Source organism: Bombina bombina, chromosome 1, assembly GCF_027579735.1.
Source record: "Bombina bombina isolate aBomBom1 chromosome 1, aBomBom1.pri, whole genome shotgun sequence".
Classification (NCBI taxonomy): Eukaryota; Metazoa; Chordata; class Amphibia; order Anura; family Bombinatoridae; genus Bombina; species Bombina bombina.
In genome coordinates this window covers 168302398-168319215 of record NC_069499.1, presented here as the reverse complement: position 1 = coordinate 168319215, position 16818 = coordinate 168302398, and the positions used below count along the sequence as shown (strand labels likewise).

Sequence of the window (16818 nt, the reverse complement as noted above, 5' to 3'; positions counted from 1 at the left end):
TCTGGGACATCTCGTATCCAAGCCTGAGCAAATTGAGAAAGCCTGCCCCCTACTAGATCCGTTCCTGGATCGGGGGCCGACCCTTCATGCTGACTTGGAGTCAGCCGCAGGCTTCTTAGGCTGTTTCCCCTTGTTCCAAGACTGACCAGACTTCCAGGAAGACTTGGATATTATCCTGCTTGAAAGAGGAAGCGGAGGGTTTACCTCTAAAGTTACGAAAGGAACGAAAATTACTCTGACGCCCTTTCCGCTTATTGTTTTTATCCTGAGGAAGATCCCTTTCCTCCTGTGATATCTGAAAAAATTTCAGCCAAACCAGGCCAAAACAAGGTCTTACCCTTGTAGGGAATAGCTAATAACTTAGATTTAGAAGAAACATCCGCAGACCAGGATTTTAACCAAAGGGCTCTGCGGGCTAGAACCGCAAAACCAGACATTTTAGCTCCCAGTTTAATGACCTGTAAGGAAGCATCCGAAATAAAGGAATTGGCTAACCTTAAGAGCCTTAATCCTGTCCTGGATCTCCTCAAGAGGAGTATCTGTCTGAATAGAATCAGACAAAGCATTAAACCAGTAAGCTGCAGCGCTGGTAACAGTAGCAATACACACCGCAGGCTGCCATTGAAGACCATGGTGAACATACATTTTCTTTAATAATAGGAGATGGAGAAAAAGGAATACCAGGTCTCTCCCACTCCCGTGCAATAATCTCAGAAGCACGGCCTAGAACCGGAAAAACCTCCACCGCAGAGGGAACATCAAAATACTTGTTCAGCTTACTAGACTTCTTAGGGTTGTTAACGATAGTAGTATCAGAGTCATCCAAGGTAGCCAAAACCTCCTTAAGTAACAAGCGAAGGTGTTTCAGCTTAAATCTGAAGGACACAACTTCACCCTCAGATGCACAAAAATCAGACTTCTGAGAGGAAAGACTTTGATTAGCCACCTCAGGATCAGAAACCTTACTTACTGTTTCTTTAAAATTCCTTTTGCGTTTTTTCCTGCAGCATGGGAAAAGCAGACAGCGCCTCAGATACCGCAGAAGATACCTGGGCAGCAATATCTTGCAAAGTAACTGCAGACGGAGCATGAGAGGAAACGCAGGGCACTGCATGTGCAGATTAATAGGATTGGGACACTTGAGGAGAAAGCTGCGGCACATCTGAAACAGGAGGCTCCTGAAAAGCATCCACCTTAGCTAATGATGGCTCAGAATCAAAAAACAATTTATGCTTACCTGATAAATTCCTTTCTCCTGTAGTGTAGTCAGTCCACGGGTCATCCATTACTTATGGAATATTTCTCTTCCTAACAGGAAACTGCAAGAGAATTACCCAGCAGAGCTTGCTATATAGCTCCTCCCCTCACCTGTCATACTCAGTCATTCGACCAAGCATACGAGAAAGGAGGAACCATAGGGTACAGTGGTGACTGGAGTTTAATTAAAATTTAGACCTGCCGTAAAAACAGGGCAGGCCGTGGACTGACTACACTACAGGAGAAAGGAATTTATCAGGTAAGCATAAATTATGTTTTCTCCTGTTAAGTGTAGTCAGTCCACGGGTCATCCATTACTTATGGAATACCAATACCAAAGCTAAAGTACACGGATGAAGGGAGGGACAAGGCAGGAACATTAAACAGAAGGAACCACTGCCTGAAGTACCTTTCTCCCAAACACAGCCTCCGAGGAAGCAAAAGTGTCAAATTTGTAAAATTTTGAAAAAGTGTGAAGCGAAGACCAAGTCGCAGCCTTGCAAATCTGTTCAACAGAGGTCTCATTTTTAAAGGCCCAGGTGGAAGCCACAGCTCTAGTAGAATGAGCTGTAATCCTTTCAGGGGGCTGCTGTCCAGCAGTCTCATAGGCTAATCGTATTCTGCTACGAAGCCAAAAAGAGAGAGAGGTAGCCGAAGCCTTTTGACCTCTCCTCTGTCCAGAGTAAACGACAAACAGGGAAGAAGTTTGACGAAAATCCTTAGTTGCCTGCAAATAGAATTTCAGGGCACGGACTACGTCCAGATTATGCAAAAGTCGTTCCTTCTTTGAAGAAGGGTTAGGACACAGAGATGGAACAACAATCTCTTGATTGATATTCTTGTTAGTAACTACCTTAGGTAAGAACCCAGGTTTAGTACGCAGAACTACCTTGTCTGAATGGAAAATCAGATAAGGAGAATCACAATGTAAGGCAGATAACTCAGAGACTCTCCGAGCCGAGGAAATAGCCATCAAAAACAGAACTTTCCAAGATAACAACTTGATATCAATGGAATGAAGGGGTTCAAATGGAACGCCTTGAAGAACATTAAGAACTAAGTTTAAGCTCCACGGCGGAGCAACAGACTTAAACACAGGCTTAATCCTAGTTAAAGCCTGACAGAAAGCCTGAACGTCTGGAACTTCAGCCAGACGTTTGTGTAGAAGAATAGACAGAGCAGAAATCTGTCCCTTTAACGAACTAGTAGATAAGCCCTTTTCTAAACCCTCTTGTAGAAAGGACAATATCCTAGGAATCCTAACCTTACTCCATGAGTAACACTTGGATTCGCACCAATGTAAATATTTACGCCATATTTTATGGTAAATTTTTCTGGTAACAGGCTTCCTAGCCTGTATTAAGGTATCAATAACCGACTCCGAGAAACCACGCTTTGATAGAATCAAGCGTTCAATCTCCATGCAGTCAGCCTCAGAGAAATTAGATTTGGATGTTTGAAAGGACCCTGAATTAGAAGGTCCTGTCTCAGAGGCAGAGACCACGGTGGACAGGACGACATGTCCACTAGGTCTGCATACCAGGTCCTGCGTGGCCACGCAGGCGCTATCAGAATCACCGAAGCTCTCTCCTGTTTGATCTTGGCAATCAAACGAGGAAGCATTGGGAATGGTGGAAACACATAAGCCATGTTGAAGACCCAAGGGGCTGTCAGAGCATCTATCAGCACCGCTCCCGGGTCCCTGGACCTGGATCCGTAACAAGGAAGCTTGGCGTTCTGACGAGACGCCATGAGATCCAGATCTGGTTTGCCCCAACGACGAACCAGTTGAGCAAAGACCTCCGGATGAAGTTCCCACTCTCCCGGATGAAAAGTCTGGCGACTTAGAAAATCCGCCTCCCAGTTCTCCACGCCTGGGATGTAGATCGCTGACAGGTGGCAAGAGTGAGACTCTGCCCAGCGAATTATCTTTGAGACTTCCAACATCGCTAGGGAACTTCTGGTTCCCCCTTGATGGTTGATATAAGCCACAGTCGTGATGTTGTCCGACTGAAATCTGATGAACCTCAGAGTTGCTAACTGAGGCCAAGCTAGGAGAGCATTGAATATTGCTCTTAACTCCAGAATATTTATTGGGAGGAGTTTCTCCTCCTGAGTCCATAATCCCTGAGCTTTCAGGGAATTCCAGACTGCTCCCCAGCCTAGAAGGCTGGCGTCTGTTGTTACAATCGTCCAATCTGGCCTGCGAAAGGTCATCCCCTTGGACAGATGTGGCCGAGAGAGCCACCATAGAAGAGAATCTCTGGTCTCTTGATCCAGATTTAGTAGGGGGGACAAATCTGAGTAATCCCCGTTCCACTGACTTAGCATGCACAATTGCAGCGGTCTGAGATGCAGGCGCGCAAATGGTACTATGTCCATTGCCGCTACCATTAAGCCGATTACTTCCATGCACTGAGCTACTGACGGGTGTGGAATGGAGTGAAGGACACGGCAAGCATTTAGAAGTTTTAATAACCTGGCCTCTGTCAGGTAAATTTTCATCTCTACAGAATCTATAAGAGTCCCTAGAAAGGGAACTCTTGTAAGTGGTAATAGAGAACTCTTTTCCACGTTCACCTTCCACCCATGCGACCTCAGAAATGCCAGAACTATCTCTGTATGAGACTTGGCAGTTTGAAAACTTGACGCTTGTATCAGAATGTCGTCTAGGTACGGAGTCACCGCTATGCCTCGCGGTCTTAGTACCGCCAGAAGTGATCCTAGAATTTTTGTAAAGATTCTTGGAGCCGTAGCTAATCCGAAGGGAAGAGCTACAAACTGGTAATGCCTGTCTAGGAAGGCAAATCTCAAATACCGGTAATGGTCCTTGTGAATCGGTATGTGAAGGTAGGCATCCTTTAAGTCCACCGTGGTCATGTACTGACCCTCTTGGATCATGGGAAGGATGGTTCGAATAGTCTCCATTTTGAATGATGGAACTCTTAGAAATTTGTTTAGGATTTTTAAGTCCAAGATTGGTCTGAAGGTTCCCTCTTTTTTGGGAACCACAAATAGATTTGAATAGAATCCCTGCCCGTGTTCCGTCCGCGGAACTGGGTGGATTACCCCCATTAGTAAGAGGTCTTGTACACAGCGTAGAAACGCCTCTTTCTTTGTTTGGTTTGCTGATAACCTTGAAAGATGAAATCTCCCCCGTGGAGGAGAAGTCTTGAAGTCCAGGAGGTATCCCTGGGATATGATCTCCAACGCCCAGGGATCCTGGACATCTCTTGCCCAAGCCTGGGCGAAGAGAGAAAGTCTGCCCCCCACAAGATCCGTTTCCGGATAGGGGGCCCTCTCTTCATGCTGTCTTGGGGGCAGCAGCAGGTTTCTTGGCCTGCTTGCCCCTGTTCCAGGACTGGTTAACTTTCCAGCCCTGCCTGTAACGAGCAACAGCTCCTTCCTGTTTTGGAGCGGAGGAAGTTGATGCTGCTCCTGCCTTGAAGTTACGAAAGGCACGAAAATTAGACTGTTTGGCCTTTGATTTGGCCCTGTCCTGAGGTAGAGCATGGCCCTTACCTCCCGTAATGTCAGCAATAATTTCTTTCAAGCCGGGCCCGAATAAGGTCTGCCCTTTGGAAGGAATATTAAGCAATTTAGATTTAGAAGTCACGTCAGCTGACCAGGATTTAAGCCATAGCGCTCTGCGCGCTTGGATGGCGAATCCGGAGTTCTTAGCCGTAAGTTTGGTTAAATGCACAACGGCATCAGAAACAAATGCGTTAGCTAGCTTAAGTGTTTTAAGCTTGTTCATTATTTCATCCAATGGAGCTGAGCGAATGGCCTCTTCCAGAGACTCAAACCAGAATGCTGCCGCAGCAGTGACAGGCACAATGCATGCAAGGGGCTGTAAAATAAAACCTTGTTGAACAAACATTTTCTTAAAGTAACCCTCTAATTTTTTATCCATTGGATCTGAAAAGGCACAACTATCCTCCACCGGGATAGTGGTACGCTTAGCTAAAGTAGAAACTGCTCCCTCCCCCTTAGGGACCGTCTGCCATAAGTCTCGTGTGGTGGCGTCAATAGGAAACATTTTCCTAAATATGGGAGGAGGGGTAAAAGGCACACCAGGTCTATCCCACTCCTTGCTAATAATCTCTGTAAGCCTTTTTGGTATAGGAAATACGTCAGTATACACCGGTATCGCATAGTATTTATCCAACCTACATAATTTCTCTGGAATTGCAACCGTGTTACAATCATTCAGAGCTGCTAATACCTCCCCTAGCAATGTGCGGAGGTTCTCTAGCTTAAATTTAAAATTGGAAATCTCTGAATCCAGTCTCCCTGGATCAGATCCGTCACTCACAGAATGAAGCTCTCCGTCCTCACGTTCTGCAAACTGTGACGCAGTATCTGACATGGCTCTCATCTCATCCGCGCGCTCTATCCTTAACCCAGAGCTATCGCGCTTGCCTCTTAAAACTGGCAACTTAGATAATACTTCTGTCATAACAGTAGCCATGTCTTGCAAAGTGATTTGTAAGGGCCTCCCTGATGTACTTGGCGCCACAAAATCACGCACCTCCTGAGCGGGAGGCGCAGGTACTGACACGTGAGGAGAGTTAGTCGGCATAACTTCCCCCTCGTCGTCTGGTGATAATTTCTTTACATGTAAAGATTGACTTTTATTTAAAGTAGCATCAATGCAATTAGTACATAAATTTCTATTGGGCTCCACATTGGCCTTTAAACATAGTGAACAAAGAGATTCATCTGAGTCAGACATGTTTAAACAAACTAGCAATGAGACTAGCAAACTTGTAAATACTTTTCAAAATTAATTTACAAGCAATATAAAAAACGTTACTGTGCCTTTAAGAAGCACAGAAAAACTGACACAGTTGAAATAACAATGAACAAAAATAGTTATAGCAACCAAATTTTCACAGTAAATGTATTAAGTTAGCAAAGGATTGCACCCACCAGCAAATGGATGATTAACCCCTTAGTACCCAAAAACGGATAACAATTATATAATTAACGTTTCTCACAGTCAAATACACTGTCACAGGACTACTGTGACTGATTACCTCCCTCAAAATGGATTTTGAAGACCCCTGAGCTCTCTAGAGACGATCTGGATCATGGAGGATGAAGTAGACAGATTGTGACTGAATTTTTACTGTACCTCACAAAAAACGATTAACATGCCAGTAAACGTTTTAAACATACATTTAAAAGTTATGTATTATTATTTACAAGCCTGCTACCAGTCGCTTTTACTGCAGTTAAGGCTCATACATTATTTCAGTATTAACAGTATTTTCAGAGTCAATTCCATTCCTTAGAAAATACATTCAGTGCACACACACACATCAGCCTGATACCAGTCGCTATCGCTGCATTTAAGGCTGAACTTACTTTACAATGGTATCAGCAGTATTTTCTCAGTCAATTCCATTCCTCAGAAAATAATTTACTGCACATACCTCTTTGTTGCAGGGGGACCCTGCATGCTATTCCCCTTCTCTGAAGTTACCTCACTTTTCCTCAGATGAGAACAGCCAGTGGGTCTTAGTTACGTCTGCTAAGACCATAGAAAAAAACCCAGGCAGATTCTTCTTCTAAAGCTGCCTGAGAATAAACAGCACACTCCGTTGCCATTTAAAAATAACAAACTTTTGATTGTAGAAATAAACTAAGTTAAAAAAACACCACAGATCTCTCACAGCTTCCTATCTAGTTAGGCTGCAAGAGAATGACTGAGTATGACAGGTGAGGGGAGGAGCTATATAGCAAGCTTTGCTGGGTAATTCTCTTGCAGTTTCCTGTTAGGAAGAGCAATATTCCATAAGTAATGGATGACCCGTGGACTGACTACACTTAACAGGAGAAAATCTATTTTTATAAGCTAAAGTTCTTTCAATACATTAAGAACAAAAAGGTACTGGGGGTTCCACCTGGGAATCAAAACATAAGCTACAGGTAACATCCTGCACAGCCTCCTGAACCATAATCTTTTGTCTTTTAACAAAGGATATAATACAGAACCAAAAAAAAAAAAAAACGTTTTTAAAAAAATGTTCCCTTTAAACTTACCAAATCAAGAAAACATACCCCAGGTAACACTCTACACCTCAGCAGAATTACTGAGGTGTCCTACCTGTCCTGCAACCCGCAGCAAACTGAAAAAAAAAAAAACGATCCTGTTTACAATCCGGATTTCCAGAGAAGCAAAAACAGCAAGAAGCCTTCTAAACAGCAGAGCATCATTCTCTTACAGGAAGTGAAAAAAAGCGCCAAAAAAACTCTGACATCAAAGAATCAGAACCTCCCTAAAAGGGGCGGTCCTACAGCAAACAAAAAATACTTTTTTTTTTTTTTTTAAAAACAACATTCTTGAAAACAGGCTTAAAAACAAACAACCCCCCCCCCCCCAAAAAAAAAGTACATAATCCATTACTAAAAACGGATCCTTACTCAGCCATCAATAAAATAAATAACTCCTCACACTAACAGTGCCTGCAAAAACTGCCATAAAAACCTGCACCCTGACAGGAATAATGAAAAACGTCCCCCTGCAGCGTTTCAGCTGAATAAGTGCCAAATTTTTCCCTGCTACATAGAAAAATAAAATTGGCACTTACTTTAATATTCATCTGTCCGGCAGCAGAACAGCTCACCTGGTTTGAGAGGATGCCATCCCTCACATGGACCTGTGGAAATACAGAAAGACTGAGTAAACTTACTCAGGCTATCTAAATAGGGCAGCAAAATGTTTTGGGAAAACGCAGTGAGGATTGCACCCCACAAGTTCCAAATTGCTTAAAAGCCACCACTGCCCTACTGAAGAGACTGACATGGGCTAAGGCTAGACCCTTTAGAAAGATCAGAGCAAACCTACTCTGATCTACAATCAAGATTTTTGTTATTTTAAAGCAGACACCAAAACTTCACCACCTCCTTGCACCGCAGGCAGAGAGAATGACTAGAGGTTATGGGTAAGGGAAGTGACATATATAGCAGCTTTGCTGTAGTGCTCTTTTCCTCCTCCTGCTGGTCAGGAATGATATTCCCACTAGTAATTGATGATTCCGTGGACTCACCATATCTTAGGAAAGAAAACTAACTTCCTGTCTAGAGGATTTTTAAAAGAAGTACCATCTTCCAAAGGAATAGTAGTACACTTAGCCAAAGTGGAAGTTGCCCAATCAACCTTAGGAACAGTTTCCCATAACTCAATATTAGAAGCTGACAAAGGATATAATACTTAGCAGTAGACACTTGTCCACCATCTAAGTAGCAGACAGCCAAACCTGTACTGAAACATGTCAGCAGAGGTTATGGAATTAGAGTATATTGTAGATCCATAAAGGGAAATTCCCATGAGGTTAATAAAAGAATCATAAACAATAACACAAATAACACTGACGAGCTCTGCACACTGATGGGAAACAGGGCATCAAAATACACTGAAATCCCCTTTCTCTTAAGAAAATCATGCACATCTTCATTCTTCAACCACCTCCAGCAGGGGCAAAGAAAAGACTAATGTATGTATAGGTGGGAGGGGTTATATAGAGCTCTTGCGGTTTGGGAATCTTTGCCTCCTCCAAGTGGTAGGGATGGTAATGCCCATGAGTAATGGATTGTGGACTCTCACCACCTGCATGAAGAAACAATGCCTTGTGAGAGTTTGTCCTGCAGTCCCTTTTTCCCCTGAGGTTGTGGATTTAACTTGGGCTTCCTTGGACAAGAAACTAGCATTTGTACCCCAGGAGGTAGTTAACATGCTGCTCCAATATCTAACCCATTAGAGTACAAGCAGTACATTTAAATGACATTGCACACTACCTCATCTTGTGATGTCAACATTAAAAGGAAAATAAACTTTCCAAAAATTAAAATTGCAAATAAAAAAAAAATGTATACATCTAAAATAAGTAAATATTCTATTTCTCTGAGCCAAAATAAAGCAGGGACATGCAGATGTAAATAAGCACGTACACTAAAGCCCAGCCCATAGGATTATATTGCGACCAAACAGAATGTTACAAGGACAGAATATAGCTCTATATGAGTTCATGGTGGTTATTTAAGGGACCTACAATTGTTACGTTCTTTTCAATAATCCGGAAGACAAGCCTAATCACTATGAGTTAAGAAAAGCAACTTAGAAAAAGTGGTGCCTACTATCTAAAAAGCCTGGGTAGTCTGAACTGTAAGCAGTGGTCATGTATTTAATTCCACCTATAACTCTTACTTATTATGACCAACAAACTGCAACCTATTCCTTCAAATATTTGTGCTTACCTCTGACCAGTCATGCATGATCTCTGCTGTAATACCCGCAGCCCAAAGCTTCTGAATAATTCCAATGGCTCGATTTACAGACATCGTTCCAGCACTGACAACTAACAAGTCACAGCTGCTGGCCTGGAAAAAAAAGGTGTATTTACAAACAAAGTTTTTTTTCCTGGAAAAAAGACAAGTTATTAAAAATAACAGAGGAAAACAAATCATTAAGAATAACTTGGATGAAGAAATGTAATTAAAAAAAAAAAGAAAAGGTCAAAGTAGTGTTAGAATACTGACTAAAATAGACTAACAGAAAATATCAAAACAGTAAGAGCAATTTCAATGTGACAAAATAGCTGCCAGAGGACTAGTGGAACAGATCTCTTATTTATGTTTTAAATAGAATTACATAGATAGACATGCTGTCATCAGAGTTACAATCTATGTAATCAGCTTTTGATTATAAATTTTAAAAATCAACAATGAAGTTTGTACGATTACTAAAATGATTGTAAGATGTTAAATCTTCCAGTACCATGTATGAAAACAAGGAAGCTATTTACTACTGGCAGTGGATCATGCATGTTATTTATAGGTATATTGTTATTTATTTTGTTTCAGTTGGAAACCATTTGTATTTTGTGCATGAAAACCTCATATTGGATGAAGGTAAGGTACGTTTTTATAAAAAGCGCTCTGTATCAACCCCACAAACTTACATGTTCTTCTGTACTGGAAAGAGCTGCAGATATTTTATCTATTGCTATACTAACACCCACAGCATTGGGTAAAACATTGACTCCAGCATGAGGTCCTTTAAACTGTGAAATCTAAAAAGAACAAAAGGTAAAAAGGTACATGAGACAAAGGGGACATATCAGGAGGAAATACAGTATATAGAACGGTTTTACTTTATATACATTATCAAGAAAAGAAGTTCAGGTACAACAGAGATTCATCTAAAAATTTTGAATTTTTTTGCATGAAAAAATTGCGATATAAAAGTTGTTTAAATTTAGTTCTGCAGAATTTGTTGGTGCTCTACAAATAACTGATACTAATAATTTATACTGAAACGAATTCAGCAGAATCAGTATTCTTCCTTCTAATATTTGTTGGCTGACAGACACAAAAGCTCACTGGTTCCTACACTAACTACCATTAGTTAGTAACTATAAAATAATACAAATTACTAGGAAATGCACAACTAATACTTGCATGTTTGTTTAAATGTAAATCACTTTTGTTTCATTTTATTCCATTAATAAAAAAGTACAGGTTTAAAAATATTGATATTTGTATAGATGACAGGTCCCTGGTTATTGGTTTACAAGGCAATCAATTGTTCACAAAAGGAAAGAAAAAAAAAATATGCCTACCTGATAAATTATTTTCTTTCCTGGCATGGAGAGTCAACGATTCCATTCAATTACTGATGGGAAATTCAACTCCTGGCCTCCAGAAGGCAAAGACACTCCAGCAAAGCTCAAGTATCCTCCCACTTCCCACACTCCCCAGTCATTCAGCCGAGAGAATAAGGAAAGAGGAACACAAGGGGTTTAGAGGTGCCTGAAGATTATAAAAATAAAAGCCACCTTAAAAGTTATAAAAGGGCGGGTCGTGGACTCTCCATGCCAGGAAAGAAAATAATTTATCAGGTAAGCATAAATTTTGTTTTCTTTCCAATGACATGGAGAGTCCCCAATTCTATTCAATTGCTGATGGGAAACCAATACCCAAGCCAGAGAGGACACAGAATGGAAAGGGAGGGAGAACTAAAGGCAGGCACCACCGCTTGAAGCACTTTTTTCCCAAAAGAAACCTCAGCTGAGGAAAAACATCAATTATATAAAATTTTGAAAAGGTATACAAAGAGGACCAAGTAGCCACCGTTACACATTTGTTCCATGGAAGCTTCATTCTTAAAAGCTCAGAACAGCACGGCCAGAGTGAGCCATAATCCTCTCACGAGGCTGATGTCCAGCTTCAACATAAGCCCAAAGAATGACACTCCTCAACCAAAAAGAAAGAGTAGATGCAGTGGCCTTTTGACCCTTGCACCTACCAGAGTACACCACTTAAAAGGGAGAGGATTGTCTAAAATACTTGGTAGCCTGGAGATAGAACTTTAGGGCACGAACCACGTCAAGATTGTGTAACAAATGTTCCTTCTGAGGAGGAGGATTAGGACAAAAGGAAGGAACTACAATCTCCTGATTGATATTGCGGTCCGAGACCACCTTGGGGAGAAAACCCAATTTGGTACGTAGAACAGCCTTATCCGTATGAAAAATAAGATAAGGGGAATCACACTGTAAGGCAGATTATTCTGAAACTCTATGAGCAGAAGAAATAGCTAACAAAAACAAAACTTTCCAAGACAACAGTTTGATATCAACAGAATGCATAGGCTCAAACAGAGCTTGCTGCAGAACACAAAGAACTAGATTAAGGCTCGAAGGCAGAGCAACAGGTTTAAATACAGGCCTGATTCTGACCAGGGCCTGAACAAAGACTGAACGTTCGGCAAATTTCCTAACTTCTTGTGTAACAAAACCGAAAGGGCAGGGATCTATCCCTTCAGAGAACTGGCTGACAAACCTTTCTCCAAACTCTCTTGGAGAAATAACAGAATATGAGTAACTCTCACGTCGTGCCAAGGGAAACATTGAGATTTGCAACAGGGAAGATAGGTGCGCAAGCCCTTATGATATATTCTGCGAGTCACCGGCTTACGAGCATGGATTAGAGTGTCAATGACCCTATCTGAAAAAACTCTTTTAGACAAGACTAAGCGTTCAATCTCCACGCAGTCAATCTAGATTTTGATGAAGAAATGGACCATGAAGTAGAAGGTCCTTCCTCAGCGGCAACTTCCACAGAGGGGAGGACAACATCTTTATCAGGTCCGCAAACCAAGCCCTGCGAGGCCAAGCTGGAGAAATTAGGATCACAGAGGCCTGCTCCTGTTTGATGGGGGCTATGACCCTGGGAAGAAGGGCAAACGGAGGAAACATATATTAGAATAAATTCCCATGGGACCGCTAACGCATCCACTGCCTGCGGGTCCCTCAATCTGGTCTATCTCAGGAACACCCCACCTGAGGGTTATCTTGGAAAACACCTACGAATGAAGAGCCCACTCCCCTGGGTGGAACGTCTGTCTGCTCAGATAGTCCGCTTCCCAGTTGTCCATTCCCAAGATATGAATGGCCGAAATGTGGCAATTGTGGGACTCTGGCCACTGAAGTATGCGTGAGACCTCCTTCATAGCTAGGGAACTTCTTGTTCCAAAAAATGTGATAAAGGTAGAAGGCGCCTAATAAGAATGATAGTGATATAATCTATACTATAAATGTGAAATAAAAATAAAATGAAATATAATGAGTATCTTAACTCTGTGGATACCTCTGTCAAAGGATAAGCTAAATGCAACTCTCAAATTTCTTTTAAATACCAAAAACAGAATGTGCTGGATAATCCAGCAAAAAAACAGATACTAAAACAAATAACATGTAAATCACAATGTGTAGTGACAAATAAAAACAGTGGTGCCAAAGTGATGTCAAAGTGATAAGACGATCAATATGCAAACGAAAGCACTGCAAACACATAAGAGTTCATATCAAATCGAACCCATACAGCATCCAGGATTCCATTATGATCAAAGTCCACTTAATTCAGGGATGTGCGGCAGCTATACTCCTTCCAATACTGATAGGCAACCAGCGTGGATCTGTAGATGAATGGTAGAAAACAGAAGGAGGTGCCACAATAGTGTGAAATCGTTGGTGACAAAATACCCACGCACACAGCATAAATCACTTACTAGAATGAAAGCACTTGATAAGTGCCACAGGTGCAGACTGGACCATTAAAAGCTGCCCAGCGAGCTTTTCCTCACGATATGTGAACCGGCACACTTGCTTCAAGATCCCAATCCAGTAAAGGAATCAGCTAGCTCATTCACTGAAATATCAGCCACTCAGGAAATGTCCATTAAAAATGGCAGAGCTTGATAAAAAAAACTTTGTGATGACCAAAGGTTAAAATATAACAATCAAGTTTATTAAAACCCAATAGTGTATTGGGTTTTAATAAACTTGATAGTTATATTTTAACCTTTGGTCATCACAAGTGTATTGGGTTTTAATAAACTTGATTGTTATATTTTAACCTTTGGTCATCACAAAGTTTTTTATCAAGCTCTGCCATTTTTAATGGACATTTCCTGAGTGGCTGATATTTCAGTGAATGAGCTAGCTGATTCCTTTACTGGATTGGGATCTTGAAGCAAGTGTGCCGGTTCACATATCGTGAGGAAAATCTCGCTGGGCAGCTTTTAATGGTCCAGTCTGCACCTGTGGCACTTCTCAAGTGCTTTCAATCTAGTAAGTGATTTATGCTGTGTGCGTGGGTATTTTGTCACCAACGATTTCACACTATTGTGGCGCCTCCTTCTGTTTTCTCCCATTCAACTTCTTGTTCCTCCATGATGGTTGATATAAGCCACAGATGTTATGTTGTCCAATTTAAATCTGATAAATCGGACAGAACTCGATTGAGGCCACGCTATTAGAGCATTGTAGATTGCTCTCAACTCCAGAATATTTATTAGGAGGACGGACTCCTTCGGTAACCAGGATCCCTGCGCTCTTAAGGGACCCCAAGCTGCTCCCCAGTCTGAAAGGCTGGCATCCATAGTCACAATCTCCCAAGATGGTCTCAAAAAGCATATGCCTTGAGCTAGATGATACTGACAGAGCCACCAAGAAAGAGATTCTCTCGTGTGGTTGTATAGGACGATCCGCTGAGATAGGTCCGAATGACCGCCATTCCATTTTCTGAGCATACATAGTTGGAGAGGTCTCAGTAAAAGGAATAATATCCATGGAGGCCACCAAATACCTCCATGCACTGCGCTACTGAGGGGCGTACAGAGGACTGGAGGGAAAGACAGGCAGAGAGAAGTTTGGACTGTCTCACATCTGTTAGGAAGATTTTCATGGAGATCGGATCTATGATTGTCCCCAAAAACAGACCCTGGTATCTGGAACCAGGGAACTCTTGTCCAGATTTATCTTCCACCCATGAGAGCAAAGAAGAGGACAACAGAGTGTCTGTGTGAGATCTTACCATATGAAAAGATGGAGCATGAACCAAGATATTGTCCAGGTACGGGGGCCACAGCAATTCCTTGAGAGCTGGCCACCACTAAAAGAGCTCCCAGCACCTTTGTAAATATTCTGGGAGCTGTAGCAAGGCCAAAAGGAAGGGCTACAAATTGGAAGTGTTTGTCTAGAAAGGCAAACCGCAGAAATTGAAAATGTTCTCTGTGAATAGGAACATGGAGGTAAGTGTCCTTCAGGTCTATAGTGGTCATGAACTCACGCTCCTGGACCAAAGGAAGAATGGATCGGATAGTTTCCATTTTGAAAGTCCCCTCTTTCTTGGGAACGACAAAAAGGTTTGAATAAAACCCTAAGCCCTGCTCTGCCGGAGGGACCAAGACGATCACTCCCAGCGGAGAGGTCTCTAACGCAATTTAAGAATGCCTCTCATTTCGCCGGGGTTTGAGGGCAGTCTTGATAGGAGAAATCTGCCTCTTGGAGGACAAGACTTGAAACCTATCTTGCATCTCTGGGAGACCAAATCCACCGCCCAAGCATCTGGAACATTGCAAATCCAGGCGTCCTGAAAGAAGGAAAGTCTGCCGCCTACAGGATCCGATCCCGAATCAGGGGCCGCCCCTTCATTCTGACTTAACCAAAAATCTCTGTCTCTGAAAATGTTTTTTTTTTTGTTCCAGGGCTGGTTAGGCTTCCAGGAACTCTTGGTCTGGTCGAACTTGGAGGTGGCCGAGGATATCTGTCCCTTGAGATTGCGAAAGGAACAAAAATTAGAAGATGGACGACCCTTAGGCCTAGTCTTCTTATCCTTCCCCCCAGTCACAGTGGAGATAATGGAATCAAGTCCAGGACCAAATAAAGACTTCCCCTTAAAAGGTAAGGAAAGGAGTCTAGATTTGGAAACCATGTCCGCTGACCAGGACTTAAGCCACAAGGCTATGCGAGACAGAACAACAAGACCCAAGGTCTTCACACTCAGACGAAGGACCTGCATACTGGCATCGCAAATAAAGGAATAGGCTAGTTTCAAGGCCTTAATCCTGTCCTGAATCTCCTCCAAGGGAGTCTCCTCCAGAATCAGTTCAGATAAGGAGTCACACCAATACAAAGCCGCTCCAGCGACTGCCGCTATGGCTGCCATAACAGACTTTGATGGAGGAAATTTTTCCTTAAATACCCCTCCAATTTCCTATCCATGGGGTCCTTATATGAGGTACTATCCTACAGAAGGGATAGTAGTTCTCTTGGCCAGGGTGGAGATAGCTCCATCTACCTTAGGAATGGTACTCCATAGATCCAGAACAGAGTCAGAGACAGGAAACATCTTTTAAAAAAATAGGAGATGGGGAAAAATACCTGGTTTCTACCATTCCTTAGAAATGATATCGGACATACGAGGCGGAACTGTAAAACTTCCAGAGACTTAGGCTTGAAATCAAAAACCCTGTCCAGCTTAGTAACTTTAGGATTCTCAGTTGTTGTGGGCTTAGAGACATCCAAAGTAGCTAGTACCTCCTTTAGTAATAAATAAAAGGTGTTCAAGCTTAAAGGGATACCAAACCCAAAAATTTTCTTTCGTGATTCGGATAGAGCATGCAATTTTTAAGCAACTTTCTAATTTACTCCTATTATCAATTTTTCTTTGTTCTCTTGGTATCTTTATTTAAAAAACAGGAATGACAGCATAGGAGCCGGCCCATTTTTGGTTCAGCACTGTGGACAGCGCTTGCTGATTTGTGGCTACATTTATCCACCAATCAGCAAGCGCTACCCAGGTGCTGAACAAAAGATGGGCCGGCTCCTATGCTTTCATTACTGCTTTTTCAAATAAAGATACCAAGAGAACAAAGAAAAATTGATAATAGGAGTAAATTAGAAAGTTGCTTAAAATTGTATGCTCTATCTGAAGCACAAAAGAAAAATCTTGGGTTCAGTATCCATTTAAACCTGAAACTAACCTGCTCTGATTCTACTGGACTGTCCGAAGCAAAGTCAGAATTAGAGATCTCACCTTCAGAGGCCGCAGAAGTATGGTCATCCTCAGATATTTGAGATAAACTGACTAAACCAGCCTTGGCGTTAGACAATATTCCTGATTCAGAGGAAATATCTTTAGTCTTTCTTTTTCTCTTACTTGCAATAGGTAAGGAACTCTAAGAAACATCTGAGGTAAGCTGTGCTGCAA

At 42.1% G+C, this 16818-nt stretch overlaps 1 protein-coding gene across 1 annotated transcript in view; it reads right to left on the bottom strand.

The window, feature by feature from the left end:
- Positions 1 to 16818, bottom strand: part of EIF2AK4 (eukaryotic translation initiation factor 2 alpha kinase 4) — a 396156-nt gene that overhangs the window by 107995 nt on the left and 271343 nt on the right. Inside the window, exons 30-31 of the mRNA XM_053697714.1 lie at positions 10224 to 10334; positions 9520 to 9642 (exon numbers count right to left, since the gene is read on the bottom strand). Coding sequence (XP_053553689.1) covers positions 9520 to 9642; positions 10224 to 10334 — 234 coding nt within the window. The remainder of the gene's footprint in view (positions 1 to 9519; positions 9643 to 10223; positions 10335 to 16818) is intronic.